Source organism: Bufo bufo, chromosome 1, assembly GCF_905171765.1.
Source record: "Bufo bufo chromosome 1, aBufBuf1.1, whole genome shotgun sequence".
Lineage (NCBI taxonomy): Eukaryota > Metazoa > Chordata > Amphibia > Anura > Bufonidae > Bufo > Bufo bufo.
The window spans coordinates 37,346,433-37,368,066 of NC_053389.1; the positions used below are offsets into that span (position 1 = coordinate 37,346,433).

General features: G+C 43.4%; 1 protein-coding gene across 3 annotated transcripts in view; it reads left to right on the forward strand.

Moving 5' to 3' along the window:
• LOC120993574 overlaps positions 1-21,634 on the forward strand; it is a 101,477-nt gene that overhangs the window by 54,547 nt on the left and 25,296 nt on the right. For all 3 annotated transcript variants that reach the window (XM_040422051.1, XM_040422066.1, XM_040422058.1), the window contains 4 exons: positions 5,433-5,474; positions 9,902-10,269; positions 11,743-11,815; positions 20,542-20,903. In XM_040422051.1, the coding sequence (XP_040277985.1) occupies positions 5,455-5,474; positions 9,902-10,269; positions 11,743-11,815; positions 20,542-20,903 (823 nt within the window). In that variant the 5' untranslated portion in view covers positions 5,433-5,454. The remainder of the gene's footprint in view (positions 1-5,432; positions 5,475-9,901; positions 10,270-11,742; positions 11,816-20,541; positions 20,904-21,634) is intronic.

Consider the following 21,634-nt stretch of genomic DNA (forward strand, 5'->3'; position numbering starts at 1 on the left):
GCTATGAAGCCATAATATACAAGATTCTGTCTATGCCCTCCCATGAGTGAGGGAATGCAATTGCAATGAAGCTACCGGCGAAAATGAATTCCTGGTCGTGGTAAAAAGGCAAGACTTTGCGCGGGGACCTGGTTGACAAGATATGGTCGACTACGATCAGAGACTGAAATGCTAGAGGGAATTACCCTACTTGTTCCTCCTCTGGCAGGACCTGAATGAAAGCATGAACAATTAGAGCAAGACGAAATATCTGCGTAAGACATGAAAATGATGCTGTAGGGCGAACCAGACCAGTTTGCGGACAAAACATAAAGTGAGCGATCAACATGGATTATTAGGAAATTTGGGAAGCAGGTATGTATGTGATACTTACGGGCCAAATCAGCCTAGATGCACATATGGACAACCAACCAGGCAATCAGCCCAGCAGGACTGAAAACAGTCATCGGGCCCCCCAAGCCATGGGGCCGAAGCTGTCATTGGGCCCCCGAAGCCATGGGGCAGAGTTTTATTATTATTTTTATCAAGAAATTATAACTATAATAAGTGACCTGAATAAAGTGCAGGTGAAATTAAACCATGAGCCTGACCGATGTGGCAGGCGATACCTAAGATAAACTACGTCGCCTGAATAACATGCAAGGCGAAATATCGTTAGGAACGAGACCTGACCGACGTGGAAGGTGACCCCCAACATGATTTCAACTGCATGACCTGAAAAGACGAAGGGAAACGTGACAGAAAATGGAGATAATAACGGACATTAACTAAAATGAAACCTAAATAACATAGGCTGGCAAGCAGGTAAAGATGTGAGTCATTCAAAACCAAAAGCATAGCTGCACAGGTGGACAGACAACCATTGGTCGGACCCCTGGAGCCAAAGCAACCACCAGGGGCCCATGGGGCCGTGCAGCTGCCGGGATGCGAACCTTAAGAATTAAGGACGGCTGGGGAAAAGATTGGGGCTTAACCCGACGGGTTTAGTAATAAACCGGGACTCGATAACCTAGAAAGACAAAGACATGGGGTAAAGCTTCTTAATGAAATGAGGCTGAAATGAACCGCAAGTACTAATCTGTAAAATATAAATGAACAAAAGAAAACTTCTGAAAGGTGTGCCATGGAAAATAGTATCAGATGGCCGTATGACCTACCAATGTCGATGTCAATTGCGAGTCCCTTATGGCGGGAGCCATGCGTGCGAGTCCCTTATGGCGGAAAAAAGTATTAGATGGCTGTGCGAACGACAAGTGTCGGTGCCAATCGTGAGGTCCTATAAGCGAAGAGCCACTCGAGCGAGCCTCTTATAATTTTTCTTTTTTTTTCTTTTTATTAAATAAACCACTTATGCAGCACCAGAATGCCTTGGGGACTCGCATAACCATGACCCCTTCCAACAGCAAACCTGGGACACTAACCAGCCTACAACCATGTCGTACCCCTAACAAACAAAACATGAAAAACGGTCATGGGGCCCCCGGAGCCACGAGGCAGGATCAGTCAAAGGGGCCCCGAAGCCAGAGGCCCCCGAAGCCAGAGGGATGACGTTGCGGTGATGATAAGTAATTAAAACGTAAGCCGGACCTGATAGGATATGCAACGACTTGAATGATTGGATTGGCTATTAGGTGGCCTAAGGAACATAACTGCCAACAGGCGTTGAAAATATAGACTTTAGTAATCCGAAGCACGTGCATACATAACACTAACCACCGCGAACCATAAACGTAAACATGAAATTGAAACAGAGATGGGAGAAAAACAAGAGCCTGAGGCATTGCAAGTTCGCTAAGAGAAGTCTCTTATCGTGACAAACAAATGAACAGCTTGTGAAAACATAGCAGGAAACTTACTCCTATTGGCCGACTGACCTCCGCTGAGGAGCTGTTTGGTGAACTGGGGCAGGAGACCAATCTGAGTGAATACGAACCAGAAGTAAAAGGAGACCAGTCTGAGTGATTATGAACCAGGATTAAAGAAGACAAAAAAATTAAAATTCTCACTGAGGTGAACAGAAAAGTAGGCCTATGGAATGTAACAGACCACTGAGGAAAGGAACGTAAGCTTGAAAAGAACGCAGTTATGTTTGTCGGGAGAGAGGTACCAGAGCGGTGGGTGCAGACTGCCCCGGTGAGACTATTGAGTAAAACCATGACGTAGCAATGAACAGGAGAATGCAGCTTTGAGTGGGATCAGAGTACAACACATGACGTAACAACAAATGGGTGAATGCAGCTTTGGATGTGAGTGGTACCTAAAAACATGGTATGGGCGCAGCTCTGAGTATGGGTGGCGCATGAAAAGCATGGTATAAAGCAGACGTATAAATGCGATCTGAAAGTGAGCAGAGTATTGACGTGATGCGAAAGCAGACACGTGAACGCAGCTCTAGTAGTGAATGGAGTATAGGACAAGATGTAAAAGCAGACATGCGGACGCAGCTTTGGATGTGAACGGAATATTAACTTGATGTGACAGCAGACATGGAAAGCTGCTTTGGTGAGTGGGGTATACGACCTGGTGTAGCAGTAGAAGTGTGAACACAACTCTGGGTATAAGCAGAGCATGAAATTTGGTATAACAGCAGCTCTGGTTGTGACTGGAGCATAACATAGATGAAACAGCGACGTAAATGCAGTTCTTGAAATGGGCCTGGAAAGACCCTGTAGTAGCATAGGACGTGTGAGAGTAGAGCAAACCTGATATACCGATAGACGGATGAATGCAACTCTGGTCGTGGGTGGAGTGCAAAAAATGATTTGACAGCATAGTGTTAATGAACCTCTGGGTGTTGCCGAGAATGAAATTGGTAGAATAGCAGCTCTAAATGTGAGTGGAGCATACACATGATGTAACAGTGAACGTGAATGCAGCTCTGAAACAAGCCTAGTATGAACATGTTGTGACAGCGGACGTGTAAACACAGCTCTCACGGTGAGCGGAGCAGACATGGTGTAACAGTCAACGCATGAACGCAGCTCTGGTTGTGAGTGGAGCAAAGTGTGAACACCAGGGTGGTGCGTCCAGAGAATAAAAATGGAGTAACAGTAGCAGCTATGGCTGTAAACCGAGTACACAACATGTAATAACAGGCGTGTAATACGGATCCGGCTGTCGGCTGGGGACGGAATGAGATGTAACAGTCAACTGGTGAACGCAGCCTGAATGAGATTAACGGGTGAAGAATGATGAAAATAGCAGACATGTGGACACAGCTCAGGGGAGCGGGGAGTGAAACATAGCGGACAGCCAAACGGAAAGGCTGGTCTGGGAATGAGTAGGAAAGTGCTGGAAAGTAAAGACGTGCGGATGCATCTGAGGGTGTGAGGCGCATGAAGCATGGTGCAATAGTAGCATAAGACATGAAATGAAAGCCGAAAGCGTAAATGCCGCCCAGGATAACCGCAGGGCATGAGAGGCCTAAACAATAAACGCTGCGTCCGATCTCCAAACAGGACGTCACGTGCGGCCCGGGTGACTCTTCCTTTACAGCAACCGGCTGAAGTAACTTCTCATACGAGATGAACGAAGCGAAGTGAAACTTGTAAGATTTATAGGAACCAACTCCTATTGCCAACAAAGTTGAAAAGAAATAGAAGTATTTAGCCCCAACGAGCAAACCTGAGGTAGCAGATTCTGAGGCGAAGCCTCCCGTTCTCTAGCAAAGTGGGTTCCGACCGGCCAGGAGAGACGGCCCCGGCCCAACCTACTTACGTAGTATGGCGCGTGCATGCCACGGTAGCAGAGAGCAAAACAACAAGCTCCATGCTGCAAAGACAGACTCCTACCACCAGAGAAGCGAGTCTGCTATCGACACCCAGCAGCAGCTGTGCACCTGAGAACCCACGCCTGTGAGCGCGGCTGTGGCTCGTATATGAAGAGCCTCCGCCCCTCCCACAAATGCAGGCTGACCAACATATATATATATACAGTATATACAGCATATTCCGCACCCTCTGAAGTTTGATACTCGGGGCCAGGGAGGGAAAATATCATCCCAATTAAACTGGAAATTCAATTTTTTTTTAATATGTAAAATGCATTTCACACACACACAAACAGTCGGTGCATGCGATAGTTCACCCTGTGTGCATCAGGAACATGGCCAATTTTCGCTTTTGTGCTTTTGTTTTTTTCCCTTTCTGCCTTCCAAGAGCCATAACTTTTTTTTAAATCTTCCCTTCACTTTGTTATATAAGAGTTTATGTTTTTGCGGGACGAGTTGCATTTTTTTAATGTCACTATTTCGTTTATCATAAATTGTGCTTGGAAAATGGGGGAAGAAAGTCTTTGTAGGGAGAAATGGAAAAAACATGTAATTCCAATAGGGGTTTTTGGCTTTTGTTTTTACGCCATTTATTGTGTGCTAAAAATGACATGATGACCTTATTCTGAGGGTCAGTACGATTCCGGCTATAGCAAAATAATATAGTTTCTATTATTGTTTACTACTTTTAAAAAACTAAAAACATTTAAAAAAAATATTATTTGCATCGTCATTAGAGATGAGTGAATTTTTCAAAAGTTCGATTCGGCTGATTCGACGGATTTGACTAAAATATTTGCTTCGTGACGAATGACTTTGTCACGAAGCGCATTTTTTTGTAAGCAGTGGGTGCAATGAGAGGGAGCTGCCACAACCCCGCCCCCGTCATCGTTTCCATCAGATGCCACATTCATACATGATCGCGGCATCTGAGTGTAAAAACAGTGTAAAATTAACATTAAAAAAAACGAAATCAAACTTACAGCCTCCATTTGCTCACGACGGGCCGACTTGAAGATCTTGCTTGAAGATCTAGCGCGAGATTACGTCACGCCGGCTGACGTGGTGACGTCATATGTCACCATGCATGGAATTTCAGAAATTCAGCTTTAAGGCAAATCGAATTTATTCTGAAAATCGGATCGAAATTCCACTTCGTGGGGTTTGATTCGCTCATCCCTAATCGCCATATTCTGACACTCCAACTTTATTATATTTCCTGATTCCTACTACAAGAACTGTGTGAGGGATTGATTATTGCAGGGCAAACTGTAGTTTTTATTGTAGTTTTTCACACGAGCATCTGGAGAAATATGCTCCATGTGCCAGAGGAGTTTCCATGTCCTGAATGCTCTTCCTATAACATGAACCCCCAGTATTATAATGGTTTATAATGCTGTGTGTTCCTGCACAACCTCAACTCTTACCATTTGTACTGATGTCAGTATAATTTATAAGAGTTGAGGTTGGACAGGGACACACAGCATTACAAATCATTCTAATGCTGGGGGTTCATGTTATAGGAGCAGCATTCAGGAGGGGAACCACCTGAATACACTTGTCTGAAAGACGCCTTACTCCAAATATATAATGTACTTGTACTTGCAACATTTTGATTACATTTGTTGCTAAATGTTCCTCATTATCTTATTTTTCTCTACAGTTCCAGGTGGTGTACGAGGAGGATGGCATTAGAGTGCAATGAGTAAGTATATATTTTATAACTACAGCTCTAGTTTTCTAGTTTTTTGGGATGGTTACATTGGAGGCTGACAGATGCATCTAGAGCAGCTTTCCCACTGTCCCCATTCACCATTAGGCCTCCTGCACACGACCGTTTTTATTTTCGGTCCGCAAAAACGGGTTCCGTTTTTCCGTGATCCGTGACCGTTTTTTCGTCCGTGGGTCTTCCTTGATTTTTGGAGGATCCACGGACATGAAAAAAATGTCGTTTTGGTGTCCGCCTGGCCGTGTGGAGCCAAACGGATCCGTCCTGAATTACAATGCAAGTCAATGGGGACGGATCCGTTTGACGTTGACACAATATGATGCAATTTCAAACTGATCCGTCCCCCATTGACTTTCAATGTAAAGTCAGGAGTTAATATACCATAGGATCAGAGTTTTCTCCAATCCGATGGTATATTTTAACTTGAAGCGTCCCCATCACCATGGGAGCGTCTCTATGTTAGAATATACCATCGGATTTGAGTTACATCGTGAAACTCAGATCCGACAGTATATTCTAACACAGAGGCGTTCCCATGGTGATGGGGACGCTTCTAGTTAGAATATACTACGAACTGTGTACATGACTGCCCCCTGCTGCCTGGCAGCCCCTGATCTCTTACAGGGGGCTGTGATCAGCACAATTAACCCTTCAGGTGCCGCACCTGAAGGGGTTAATTGTGTGTATCATAGCCCCCTGTAAGAGATCAGGGGCTGCCAGGCAGCAGGGGGCAGACCCCCCTCCCTCCCCAGTTTGAATATCATTGGTGGCCACTGTGCGCCCCCCCCGCCCCCCCCCCTCAATTGTAATATCATTGGTGGCCAGTGTGCGGCCTCCATCGGCCCCCCTCTATTGTAATATCATTGGTGGCCAGTGTGCGCACCCCCCGGCCCCCCTCTATTGTAATATCATTGGTGGCCAGTGTGCGGCCTCCGTCGGCCCCCTCCCCCCCTCTATTGTAATATCATTGGTGGGCAGTGTGCGCCCCGCCCCCGCTCTATTATAATATCATTGGTGGTCAGTGTGCGCCCCCCCCAGCCCCCCCTCTATTGTAATATCATTGGTGGCCAGTGTGCGGCCTCCCCTCTCCCCCCCCATGCCGATCATTGGTGGCAGCGGAGAGTTCCGATCGGAGTCCCAGTTTATTCGCTGGGGCTCCGATCGGTAACCATGGCAACCAGGACGCTACTGCAGGCCTGGTTGCCATGGTTACTTAGCAATATTACAATATTAGAAGCATCATACTTACCTGCTGCGCTGTCTGTGACCGGCCGGGAGCTCCTCCTACTGGTAAGTGACAGGTCTGTGCGGCGCATTGCTTAATGATCTGTCACTTACCAGTAGGAGGAGCTCCCGGCCGGTCACAGACAGCGCAGCAGGTAAGTATGATGCTTCTAATATTGTAATATTGCTAAGTAACCATGGCAACCAGGCCTGCAGTAGCGTCCTGGTTGCCATGGTTACCGATCGGAGCCCCAGAGCGATTAAACTGGGACTCCGATCGGAACTCTCCGCTGCCACCAATGATCGGGGGGGGGGGGGGGGGTGAGAGGGGAGGCCGCACACTGGCCACCAATTATATTAATACAATAGAGGGGAGGCCGGGGGGGCGCACTGGCCACCAATGAAATTAAAACTGGGGAGGGAGGGGGGTCTGCCCCCTGCTGCCTGGCAGCCCCTGATCTCTTATAGGGGGCTATGATATGCACAATTAACCCCTCAGGTGCAGCAGACTTTAGATGAGAAGTAAATTGACCATTTTGGCGTGGGATGAGCAAATTTCATATTTTGAAATTTGTTTTCGCTTTGTGTTGTGGTATTCACTAAATTGCGTTATGGATTCCGTTACCACGAACCATAAAGCAATTCCATGACGGAATGCATAACGGAATGCCTTTAGAGGCATTCCGTTATTCATTCCATCATAATAGAAGTCTATGGGCTGCAAAACGGATCCGCCCCATTTCCGTTATGCAGGAGAGGACTCCAGCATAACGGAAACAGGACGGATCCGTTTTGCAGCCCATAGACTTCTATTATGATGGAATGAATAACGGAATGCCTCTAAAGGCATTCCGTTATGCATTCCGTCATGGAATTGCTTTATGGTTCGTGGTAACGGAATCCATAACGCAATTCAGTAAATACCACAACACAAAGCGAAAACTAATTTTAAAATATGAAATTCGCTCATCCCTAGTCACTGCCAATGACCAGGAGGAGCCCACAGTTTGGGCAAAATCAGTTTTCTTTCCAACAACATGAACAACCTAAAGACTTATTCACATATTGCATCAATTTTGCTGTGGTTTTTCATCTTGATTTTTTTCTTAGCATCTTTATATCCTGACCACCATATCTTGTTTTGTATTTGTAGCTTATAATTATGTGTGTATGACTTCTTTATCACTTTTTATTCAATTTTCTCTGGGAGAAGAAGCGATCAAAAAATGTCAAATGAGCCTTTTTTCTATATTACAGCATTTACCCTACTGGATGAATGCATTTAAATTCTAATAGCTCGAGCATTTTGAGTTGTGATGCTGCAAATGATATTTTATTGCTTATTTACTTTTATTAAGGGAAAAGGTTGGGGATTCAAATGTTTATGTTTTATTTTATATTTTTAAAACCTTTTTTGTACTTTTTAAAGCCCCCCTTGTGAATCTGAATGTGCAGTCATTTTGCTCCCTCCTTCTACTAATGTAAAACATTAGTGCATCAGATTCAGTATATTCCAATGCTCCACTGCCACCTGCAGGCTTTACATTGGAATATACTTATGATAAGTATGGTAGCCTCTAACAGTCTACAGCTTATCACCACCAACAAACGGATTCTTCAATTGCAGCGCTCCTGGAGAAAGCCACTTCAAATACCATAGTCACAATTGACAATGACTTTCAAGGGGTTAAATGTCCACAATCGGCGTTATCGCCGAGCACAGACATTTTTTCCAGGTTTCTGCTATTTAAAACAACAGAAACCTGGTGGCTATGGCACCTGCTCCTCTTATGAGTGGTAGCTATTATAAATTCCCAGACTTTTGCTGTATCTGTACGGTGGTTGTCCTGAAGGTGTTAAGCAGCAGACAAACCGGGGCCCGAGTGTGACTGCTACCTTTACTGCCCAGTAAATAGTTTTAATTCAGAACAAGTTTTTAGCCTATTCACTAATAGTAAGTAGAAATATAAAAAAGTGAGAAACTAAAGAAAGGTTACAGAACAATTAAAATGGGTGTTTCCCATAATGGACTCTTAGGCAGCACCCCTTCCCCACACCAGTTTGGCTGTATTTGCAATGGTAATCATACTTACTTGACCCCTGCCCCAGGTACTGACTCCTTTGCTCGACCATCAAAGCTGCAGATCTCTGGTCTCAAATAAAAAAAATAAAAAAATAAAAACGGAATAGGCTAAGCGCTACTAGAACCAGAAATTGAAGGTGAAAGAGTGAAAGAGCCAGAACCTAGAGGTGGGGATGAGGTTAATATTATTCCTTCCACAGGGAGGTCTGCCCAAGAGACCACTGGGCAGTGACCAACCCCATTAAGGCTTTTTTCCATAAAATCATAAAACCCATTTCAACATCATGTTTTATTCTTTATTTCTGCTTCTTGGTGAAGATCTTGTGGTTGGAGCTCCCACGGTCCATGCTGCAGGCTGTCTGGAGGCCATGTTCTCTGAGACTGGAGGCCATGTTCTCTGAGACTCCTGCTTTGTAATGTTTAGCTTTTCCAGTAGGGGCACTGCTGAGAAACTGCACATTTATAGGGTCATTTACTAAGACTTTTTCGCTCCCTCCCTGCTGTCAGTGGATGCGCCAAAGCCTAAATCTACGCCAGCTCCCTTGCTGGTATAGATTTATATATTTTTCTACGCCTAAAACAAGAATAGAAAATGATGAATGAGATGGGCCGGCCCACTTGCCCACTCCCCCTTTTTTTTAGTACTGGCTACCGATATAAGATATATCTAATAATAAATGACCCTTTATTGTTTAGTTATTAGAGGTTGGGGGAAGGGGGTTGCTCTGCTCAAGATCCTCACCTCTTGATCTGAGTTCTGGAGGACCTGACCTGTCCTGTACTACATAGCCCACTGAATAGTATGTAATGCTTTATTTTCCCTGTGGTGGCGCTACAGGGAAACTGAATACTTTGTATGAGATTTCCCTACTGATCAAAGTTGATCACTGGGTGAACCTGCACAGGGAAACTTTGTGATCTTATTTTGGCACTACCAGTAATGCACTGTCATGGCTCAGCCACAACTCGCATTCTGAGTTTTTCCTCTGGGCTGCTTTTACTCATGCACATGACCTTCGTGATGAATTTTCAACTTTTCTTGTGCTAACTGAGGGTATCTACAATTTTCTTCACTTCTTGTCTCCATGAACATCAGGATGAATGGACAGGAAGGTAGCGGTAGATCTACTGAAGAATCTGAAGGAGTGTATGAGCAAAGAAGAAATCAAGAGGGGAGGGAAGAAATAGAGGAAACACCTGACCCCACCCATAAACAGGTCACACCCCATACGAGAGAAGCCCAGTCAGAAGACCAGCCTTCTTCAGGGATATCAAGAGTAAAAGAGAGCGTACAGCAGATATGCCTGATAAGTTACACGATTCTACAACTGCTGTACATTTATATGCTGGAAGACCCAGATGTTGTGGAATTGCTGCTGCAGCTCTTGACCCAACTTTGGCGTTTCATCAAGTGGTCATTTGTAATAGTCACAGACATACTAGAGCTCATTGTTCTGTACCATGGTAAGTTTTGAGAGTCATTATTTTTGTCTTATATGGCTTGTTTTGCCTCATCATAAGCATCAAAACCAAGATCTCTCCCCATATTATGGATCCATTCATCAGCCTCAAATATTTCACCTGTTTCTGCACCTAGATGAGAGTGGGGCTTCATAGTCATGTGAAAAACTAATGACACTTCATGTACAGTTTTACTTTTCCCAACCCTCTTCACAGCATATCACTGAGATCCGGGCTTTGACTTGGTCATTCAAAAACCCTGCATTTCTTTTTTTTACAGTCATTTCTAGGTGGTAGAACTTTGGTTAATCTGCTGACAAACACTTCAGCCACCTCTCATCTGATGATAAGCTTCTAAAAGGGTGGTCAAAACCCTTAGACCAGTCATGGCTAACCTCCAGCACTCCAACTGTGGTAAAACTACAACTCCCAGCATGCTCCATTCACTTCTATGGAGTTCTAAGAACAGCAAAGCAAGTGTACATCTTGGGAGTCGTAGTTTTACCACAGCTGGAGTGCCGGAGGTTAGCCTTCACAGCCTTAGATGGTACATGTCTTTTGGCGTTGCTGCAGTAGAGAGGGATTAGGGGCTCATTGTGTGCTCTGTCTCTTAGAACCGACTTTTGTTAATACTTTTGGTTCTTAGCACAGGCTCCTGCTTCACAGAAGAACCTTTATCCCCTTACCACAACATGATCAATGGGGACCCCACCGTCTAAGAAAGATCACTAGATATTCTATTCTAATGACCTGATTGAAGACTGGAGAAGCCATTTGCAGTTAGCCCTGAGGACCTATATAAAATAATAAAAATAATAAAAAAAACAAAGTGTGTGAAACCCACAAAAAGTAAATTTAGGCTCAAACTAATTTTATTGTGCTCACATGAGGAAAAAACTGAAAAATATAATTTAGCAGGTTAATTAGTATGAATCGGAATTAAAATAAATGCAGAATTTTTTTTCTAGATTAAAAAAAAATCAATAAAAGACAGCATAACTTATATATACCTTCAAACCACATCAACAACTAATAAAATATCTTCCACATACAGCTGCAGATTCATACTTTTGTTATTATGTTAATGAGGTGCTCAGAACACTGAGGAGTTTACCAGGACCTTGGAGCACCTGCTTCACCTTGTCCTCTCCTCTTCTGCTGTCCCTCCTCTCCACTGATTGTCATTGCCAGACAACCTCACTGCTCCAATGACCTGCCATGCGGCAGCAAAGGTGGAATTGTCCCATGAGCAGTTGGTGTCATTTGGCCGAGCTACCCATGCACAGATTGTACTTTTGCTAGAGCATGCAGGAGTTTTCTTGGGCCCCAGTCATCAGAGCAGTGAGGAGGCCTCTATCTTTGCCTCGCCTGTTCAGGGCACGTTGTTCTAGATTCTGCTCTGTTCTTATGTGTTCTGTGCCTGCCGTCCATTCCTCTCCTTACATCTCATCTAGGCTCTTTATTTTATTTTTTTAGTTAATCACATTCGATTGTCTCCATCCTTGTCTCGTTTTGCAAAGAAAATTTTCTGCCAAAAGAAATCGTACAGGTAAGTTCCTACCAATGCAATATCGTGAAGATACCCTACATCATTGATCACCGGCCTGCACCTTTTTCATGATTGCAGAACTACAACTCCCAGCATGCAGCATACTGTTAGTTTTCTAACTGCTGGAAATCCATAGGACAGAGGAAACGATCTGTTACATCTGCAGCAAGTCCTGGAGGAGCCAGTGCAGAAGATAGGAGTGGTAGTAGTCCTGCATCACAGTGTTGCATCACAGAGTACTCCGTTAGGCTGTTGCTTCCTGGGGATCGGTGCAGTGGAAATGGAGAACTGAAGAATGAGGCCAGAATTAAACATAACCATGTAGAACTCTGAATACATTCAGTAGCAGCAGATTTCAAATGCAAACCTTCTCTGTAACCAGTAAAAATGATGGAGGCAGGTTGGATGGCTGCAATTTAACACTTAGGTCATACTGGTCGTAGTGGGTGTCTTTACTGTAATCCCTCACCTTGCAGAAGCAATTCACTCTGCTGTCAAACTTAATAAATGATTTCTCTGGAGAATTTGTGAAAGGAGCAGGAGCTCTGACTTGTACTCTCCACACAAAGTCCTCACAGGATACCCCTCAAACAGGACCAGCCTACTCGTACCAAAAAGGTGGTTAACCCTGTTCCTTGTTAACTCTTATTAGAAGTGGATGGAGACGTTACATGATGGGTTCATAGACTGTACCCATATGTTTCGCCATCTCTGTATTTGTTTTGTCCCCAGATAAAAAGCGCCAACCCCTTTTAAAGAGAGTCGTGATTTGAAAATAATATTGTGATACGTGACCGATTAAGTCTAAATGATGGGATAGTCGGTAGGTATAGTGAATAGTGAACAGGCACGATTTGTCACCGCAAAGAAATATAGGCTATAATAGTTTTTTGCGTCAACCTTATTATGCCAAAGATAGGCCTCTAATAGGAAATGTTAAAGAAAAAAAAATAAAATAGGAAATAATATATAAAATAGTTAACTCACTTCACTGGGGGGTGGTCTAGAGAATAAACTCAAGACACCTATGGAACCTGATACTCCTCTAGTAAGAATCGCCCGTAGAATAGTAGATATTGATGTCAGCACAATCCGTGGTGGCTTCTGATCAATCTCTTTATTTAGAGATTCTTTCCAACGCGTTTCGGGGCCTAATACAAAGATCCCCCTTCTTCAGGAGCAATAAAACAATCATAAAAATAAAATACAGGACAGACATAGACAATGCTACCTTGTCTCTTTAAATAGTGGTATTCTCCCATCTGAATTACAATGTATGGGCGGAAATGAGGTTGTGCGTTCCACTTTGGAAAGCAAGTGGATTTCAATTGAAGGATTAAAGGGAACCTGTCACCTGGATTTTGGGGATAGAGCTGAGGACATGGGTTGCTAGATGGCCGCTAGCACATCCGCAATACCCAGTCCCCATAGCTCTGTGTGCTTTTATTGTGTAAAAAAAACGATTTGATACATAAATTAACCTGAGATGAGTCAGAGCTTGAAAATATGACTCTTCTCTGGTCACACAAGTAAGATATGACTCTTTTATGTTAATTTGCAAAAAAGCGGGAAGTACGAAAATGCATAATACTTATTGAATTTGTCTGCAAATTAAATTAAAAGTGTAATTTATATGTTTAGGGTAACACAATGAACATTTAGAAATGCTCAGTGAGGGTAGCATAGTAGAGGTGACAGGTTCCCTCTAAATAAAAAACTATGGGAGCATCTCAAAATGTTATACTGTACAAATGCATTGGTGGCAGGGGGGGAATGTTCTAGATATAACCGCTGCTTATTTCGGGGGCCAGTGTATGGGAAAATAGGCCTCCATGTTGGAGCAAATAGGCTGAAGCGGAAGTTAAAGTGGAAAGCTGTTTGCGTACCGCGCTATTCATTTACAAGATAGGTGGAACGCGTTCCATCTGGTTAACTTGTATGGGCGGATCTGAGGTTTATGGTTATAAACCTTGTTAGTCTAACTAAGGGAGTGAATTATGGTCTTTGTAAGGTCTAGTTCACATCACCATTTAGGAGCAGGAGAACGGAAAGGACGGATTCGGCACAACACTGAGCCAAACTGAGCCGAACGGAGACTAAAAACCTCATAGACTATAATGGGGCCCGTTAGGTGTCCGCTCAGAAGATGATTTTGGAGCGGAGACAAAAGTAGTGCATGCAGGACTTTTGTGTGCGCTCACTTTGTTAGTATACTAAGTTCAAGATTTTGGTGCCCTTAGATACAATACTGCTGTATGGAAATAAAAAGAAATAAATAAAAATACATATATGAGATGCAAAAATAAATAAATATATATACAGTACAGACCAAAAGTTTGGACACACCTTCTCATTCAAAGAGTTTTCTTTATTTTCATGACTATGAAAATTGTAGATTCACACTGAAGGCATCAAAACTATGAATTAACACAAGTGGAATTATATTCATAACAAACAAGTGTGAAACTACTGAAAATATGTCATATTCTAGGTTCTTCAAAGTAGCCACCTTTTGCTTTGATTACTGCTTTGCACACTCTTGGCATTCTCTTGATGAGCTTCAAGAGGTAGTCCCCTGAAATGGTTTTCACTTCACAGGTGTGCCCTGTCAGGTTTAATAAGTGGGATTTCTTGCCTTATAAATGGGGTTGGGACCATCAGGGGCGTTGAGGAGAAGTCAGGTGGATACACAGCTGATAGTCCTACTGAATAGACTGTTAGAATTGGTATTATGGCAAGAAAAAAGCAGCTAAGTAAAGAAAAACGAGTGGTCATCATTACTTTAAGAAATGAAGGTCAGTCGGTCAGCCGAAAAATTGGGAAAACTTTGAAAGTAAGGGCTATTTGACCATGAAGGAGAGTGATGGGGTGCTGCGCCAGATGACTTGGCCTCCACAGTCACCGGACCTGAACCCAATCGAAATGGTTTGGGGTGAGCTGGACCGCAGAGTGAAGGTAAAAGGGCCAACAAGTGCTAAGCATCTCTGGGAACTCCTTCAAGACTGTTGGAAGACCATTTCAGGGGACTACCTCTTGAAGCTCATCAAGAGAATGCCAAGAGTGTGCAAAGCAGTAATCAAAGCAAAAGGTAGCTACTTTGAAGAACCTAGAATATGACATATTTTCAGTTGTTTCACACTTGTTTGTTATGTATATAATTCCACATGTGTTAATTCATAATTTTGATGCCTTCATAGTCATGAAAATAAAGAAAACTCTTTGAATGAGAAGGTGTGTCCAAACTTTTGGTCTGTACTGTATATAATACACATCTGAAAATATAAAAAATATACATATATAAATATATATAAGATATAGCAGTGGTAGATAGATCTAAAAGTTAATAAATATGGGTAAATACAGAAGGAACATATAGTGTTTTAGACTCATCAATAATTTACGTATTCTAGTGATACATTTAATCCAAGGGGTGTGAGAGTGTTTAATTAGTAAATCCAGAGCATCTCCTTTCTGCAGAGTTGTTGGAAAGAGGATGGAACACATTCAAGGGGGGTCATCCATAAAAGGTCTGGGTTTCCATCGTGTGATTCTGCAAAATGGCATGATACACTGTGGGTGACCATTTTTCTTCTTATAATTGATTGATGTTCATTTATTTGTTCTCAGGGTGCTTGTGCGGTACGGCCCACATAGTACAGATTGCAGGGACATTGTAGCAAGTATATCTCGTTGATGGTGCCGCAGTTCATATGATGTTGTAAAGTGATGGGATTTGTGGTATTTGAATTTCCCCAATCCCATGGTTAATCATCCTACAGCATTTGCATCTACTAGCTCCGCATCTATAAGAGCCTTTTTTTCAGGTTTCTTTGCAGGACAATGTCTGATTCGGGATTTTTTGAGGCAGTTTTGGACATGAGGGGGCCAGCATGTTTTTTAGAGTTTTGGCCTGACGGAAAGTTAATTTGGGTAGTTTGGGGATGTCTTTCCATAAAATAGTTTTTTTTTGTAAAACGGACCAATGTTTAGTTAGAATTTGACTAATTATCTTGTGTTTGGAATTATACCGTGTGAAAAGGCTTAAAGGGGGTGGGCGTGAGATGTCAATATGGCTGTTTTTTCCTTTAAGGCTGTCTTTTTGGTTTTCTCTTAGGATTCTATTCCTGGATTCTTTGATGAGTTGTGAAGGATAACCTTTTTCAGTGAATCTAGTACTCAAGATGTCTATCTGTTTTCTCATGTCAGCATCTTCTGAGCAATTCCTTTAATCCTCCTCATCTGGCTGAAGGGGATATTGGTTTTCCACTTGTGATGGTGACAGCCATTAAAGTCTAGATAGCTATTGGCGTCTACGCTTTTAAATTGAGTTCTGGTGGAAATACGATTGCTGGAACTGTTAAGGTGGAGATCTAGAAAGATGACTTCTCTGGGATGACTTTCTAGTGTAAGATTCAGATTCCAGTCATTAGAATTAACCGCCTTTATATAGGATTCTAAATCTATAATATTTCCATCCCATATTAAAATTATATCATCGATGTATCACTAGAATACGTAAATTATTGATGAGTCTAAGACAATATATGGTATGTTTTTTCTGTATTTACCCCGATATATCCACCACCGCTATATCTTATATATATTTATATATGTATATCTTATTCTCTCTCTCTATATATATATATATATATATATATATATATTTCCTTTTGCATCTCATATATGTATTTTTATGTATTTTTATTTATTTCCATACAGCAGTATTGCATCTAAGGGCACCACAATCTTGAACTTAGTATACTAACAAATATGAGCGCCCTTATGAGATAACCCCTAACAGCGGCCAGTCATTATCAAAAGATCTTAATGTTTATGTTTATCAATGCTGATATTCTTCTACCATTCCTATTGCTCAAAAAAACTTTTTCCCCACTTACAAAGACCATAATTCACTCCCTTAGACTAACGAGGTTTATAACCATAAACCTCAGATCCGCCCCCGAAATAAGCAGCGCTTATATCTAGAACATTCCCCCACTGCCACCAATGTATTTGTATAGTTTTTTATTAAATCCTTCTATTGAAATCCACATGCGTTCCAAGGTGGAACGCACGACCTCATTCCCGCTTACATTGTAATTCACGCGGGAGAATACCACTATTTAAAGAGACAAGGTAGCATTGTCTGTTTATGTCTTTCCTATATTTTGTTTTTATGATATTTTTATTGCTCCTGAAAAATGGGGATCTTTGTATTACCCCCGAAACACGTTGGGAAGAATCTCTAAATAAAGAGATTGATCAGAAGCCACCACGGATTGTGCTGACATCAATATCTACTATTCTTCTGGCGATTCTGGATAGAGGAGTATCAGGTTGCGTAGGTGTCTTGAGTTTATTCTGCGGACCACCCCCCAGTGAAGTGAGTTAACGATTGTATATATTCTTTCCCAGTGGCGTAACTAGAGTGTTATGGGCCCCAGTGCAAACTTTGGATCGGGGCCCCCCCCCCCCCCCATTTTTACAAAGAAGCGGCAGATTTTCTTACTAATGGCTCTTTCCCGTGCGGCTAGTCCGCTGCGTGAATGAGGGCCAAGCCCCATTCCGGACAGCAGAGACCCGGAGCAGTAACATGATTGATAACGCTCTTTGCCTCTGTGACCTTTTTACTACAAAATCACAGTGAGATACAGTTGTCGCCGTGATTTTGTAGCAAAACGATCATAGAGAGGCAAAGAGCATTATCAATCATGTTAATGCTTCGTGTCTCTGCTGTCCAGAGCGTGGCTTGGCACTCTTTCACACAGCAGATTAGCCACACGGGATCCGCTCGTGTTAAAGAGCCCTAAGCCCAATGCATGGCTAGACTCACCCAGTCCTAATAAAATCTGGTCCTACCTCATCCAGGGTGTCGCTGGCATCGGCGGGATGTCCGCTGGATCCAGAACAAGGTCCCTGTGGTGATAGAGAAAAAAAAGAATAATCACATAATCATAATCACAAGGAAGGGATGGTGACTGCCCCTGTGAAACTATCAGCAGGGGGCGCTGTGCTGGCCTGGTAGACTGAGCTATGCCAATGTATAGCAGGGTAATTTAGGACATTTCCCCTAAGTGCAACCACACAGTACTAATGCCCACCTTGTGGTCCCTTCACAAAAGTTATGTCCTTCTTGTGGCCCCTCACAGCAGTTATGCCCACCTTTGTTCCTGTCACAGTAGTTATGCCCAGATATGTGCCCCTCACAGTAGTTATGCCAAATATGTGCCCCCTAACAGTAGTTATGCCAAATATGTGCCCCCTCACGGTATTTATGCCAGATATGTGCCCCCTCACAGTAGTTATGCCCAGATATGTGCCCCTCACAGTGGATATGCCCAGATATGTGCCCGCTCACAGTGGTTATGCCCAGATATGTGCCCGCTCACAGTAGTTATGCCAGATTATGTGCCCCTTACAGTAGTTATGACCAGATATGTGCCCCCTTACAGTGGTTATGCCAGATTATGTGCCCCTCACATTAAATATGCCCACACATGTGCCCCTCACAGTGGTTATGCCAGATTATGTCCCCCCCCTCACAGTAGTTATGCCTTCATATGTGCCCTCTCATAGTTATGCCTTTATATGTGCCCCCCTCACAATAGTTATGCCAGATATGTGCCCCCCTACAGTGGTTATGCCAGATTATGTGCCCCTCACATTAGATATGCCCACACATGTGCCCCTCACAGTGGTTATGCCAGATTATGTGCCCCCCTCACAGTAGTTGATATATGTGCCCCCTCATAGTTATGCCTTTATATGTGCCCCCCTCACAGTAGTTATGGCAGATTAGGTGCCCCCTCAGTAGAGATGCCCACTTTTGTGCCCCCTCACTCTAGTTGTGCCCATCAACCCCCCCTTCCCCTTTGCCCCCAGTCTGCAGTGTTAGGAAAAGAAAAAACAAACACATACTTACCCTCTTCCCTGATGTTGCGCTGCCACACTCACATTGCACTGCTGGCTGTACTGAAGGCAGTTTCCCGGGCCTTCAGAGCTCCTCCCACAGCCAGCAGCGCGATGTGCGGCCAGCAGAGGGAGCGCTAGATCTCCTGCTTCACTGATAAACTGCAGACAGCTCGGCAGTGACAAGAACTGCCGGGCCGAGTGTATGTGAGTGAGTGCGCGCGTCCCCCCTCTTCCTCCTCCCCCCCTCTGCACAAACCTCCCCACCTTGCCTCATATTAAACATGTAATGGAGCGCCCTGACGGGGCCCGGCATTGTCACTGTACTTCATGCCGGGCCCCGTCACAGCGCTTCATTACATGTTAGTATAGCGGGCCCCCTCCCCCCGCCGGGCCCAGTCGCAGTCGCACTCCCTGCGACCGCGATCGTTACGCCCCTGTTCTTTCCTACTTTTATTTAAGTTCTTTAAGATTTCCTATTAGAAGCCTATCTTTGGCGTAATAAGGTTGACTCAAAAAACTATTATAGCCTATATTTCTTTGCGGTGACAAATCCTGCCTGTTGACTATACCTACCGACTATCGCATCATTTAGACTTAATTGGTCACGTATTACGCTATTATTTTCAAATCATGACTCTCTCTTTAAAAGTTTTTTTTTTCTGGGTACAAAACAAAAACAGAAATGGTGAAACAGGTATATATGGTGTAGGGATTTGCTCTGGTAGGCAGGGTAAGCGGACGCAGTACAGAGGCAAGAACACGGTAGTAAAGTAAAAAGTTCAGTGTTTATTCTCACCAAAGAAAAAAAGTAACACAAACAGAGTCCTGGTGTTAATTCACACCGCACAAAGTCCACAGAACAAAGATGTCACCTGGCAGGCTGATTTGTCCACGGCAGTCCACAGCAGGCTTTAGGGCGCCTGTTTCCCAGCATTGTCACTCCAGCACGGTACCAAATGTTTAAGTCCCAAAACAGAGCCTGACCGAGCTCCACTGTCAGATGGAGGATACATTCCACACCCAGCTGAGCTGCTGGCTGGGTTTTTTAAACGCAGCCCAAAACCTGGCCTGGACGTGGGGAACAGCCACCCACCCTGCTCTTTGGCTGCTCCCAATAAGTACTGGCCCGGATCGGCTTTACAGCCATACTAAGTACAACAGTGTCAGCGAGCACTAGCTGCCGCTGACACACAAAATTATCGGTTCTTCTTAGGAACCTCGGTGTCACGTATCTTCCGTCAATGACAGACCCTTGCGCCTTCCTACAATGGGTACAGTCTATGAACCCATCATGTACTTTCTCCGTCCACTTCTTATTAATTCTGCTGACACATAGATTGTAATCTACGTTGTCTCCCCAGTAGCTGTCTTCCCACATATCATAAATTTCCGTCTTTTATCTCATCTCTTTTAACACTTTTTACAGCGATCACGAATACTCCTATTCCACTGGCGCCTCTAGTTTTTCTTATCTTTCGGATAACTGTTCCTTAAGATTTGAATAAGCCTTGTTTTTTTAACCCCTTGTTAACTCTTGCCATCCATAAACTTTCTGTTAATAAGGCCATGTAACACAATACAAAATACAGAACAATACAAAACTATTGTAGTACCTCCAGGTCTGGGGTACTAGATATCTAGTGCAAGAACTAATAAATCATAGTTGCTACTATGGCTCCGCTCCAGCCTAATGCTGACTTTTGCTGTGTGTTCCCATGATTCATGTACACCGTCTTCTTGACTAATTTCAAGTTTCCTTGTGTAAATTGAGAAATTAAATTACTATCTTCTTCACCTTTTGTCTCTGGGAGCAGCAGGTTGAGCGTTGAGGAAACCGATAGCTATATTGATTTATCTGGAAAACAAACGGAAAAAGAAAGGAGTGTCCACGAAGCGAATGAGGGAGGAGAGGAACCATCTCGTCCCACCCATAGATGGGTTAATCAGACTCAACCACTAGACCAGACTTTATCAGAAATATGGAGAAAACTAGTTGAGAACTTCCAGCAGATGTACCTCATTCTTTGCTATATTCTCCATCCTATTTGCAAACATTTCCGTCAAGATCTGGATGTGGTGGATTCTCTGCTTCTGCTGACCGTCAACTTCTGGCGTTGTTTAAAATGGGCAGTAATACTAGTCATAATCACATCCATTTATATCCTCTTCTGCTGTGGTGAGTATTTTCAAGGGTTATGATGTCATCATTGTCATTTATGATGTCACATGTCTCATGATATTCACTATTTGTACAATTGCGCCGACACTGCCTATCCCTCTTGTGTGGTTTCCGGCCCAGGTAATCCTTCCTGCAGTAGGTTTAGTATCTTCAAAATTTTATCCACAACAAGGGGTCAGCACATGAAATTAGTATTTTTTCTTTTGTTGAAGTAATGCCACACAAGGTATTCACATTTGCAGATCCGCAAAATACGAATGTGGTCCTTGTGCATTCTACAACTTGTGCAGGGACTACTGAAAAAAGCCTATTCTTGTACACAAAATGGACAAGAATAGGACAGGTTCTATAATTTGAGTGCCGACCGAATGAAAGCACGCGGATGACATCACCAAATTTCACAAAGAAATTTGCTTTGTGACTAATTACTTTGTCACAAAGTGCATTTCTTTATATGTAGTGGGCACAATGATGGGGAACGGTAATTGCGCCACCCCCTGTCCTTGAACCCCTCAGATGCTGCGTTCATCACTGATCGAGGCTACCATTTAACTTTTTAAGGGTTAATCAGGGTAAAGAAAATACTCACCTCCATCCATTTGATTGCATAGAGACCGTTGTGGCCATCTTGATTGAAGACACCACGCAAAATCTCATCATAGGTCACCACGTGTGAGATTTCACATGGTATCTTCAATCAAGATGCCTGCAACAGCCTCTTCGAGCTC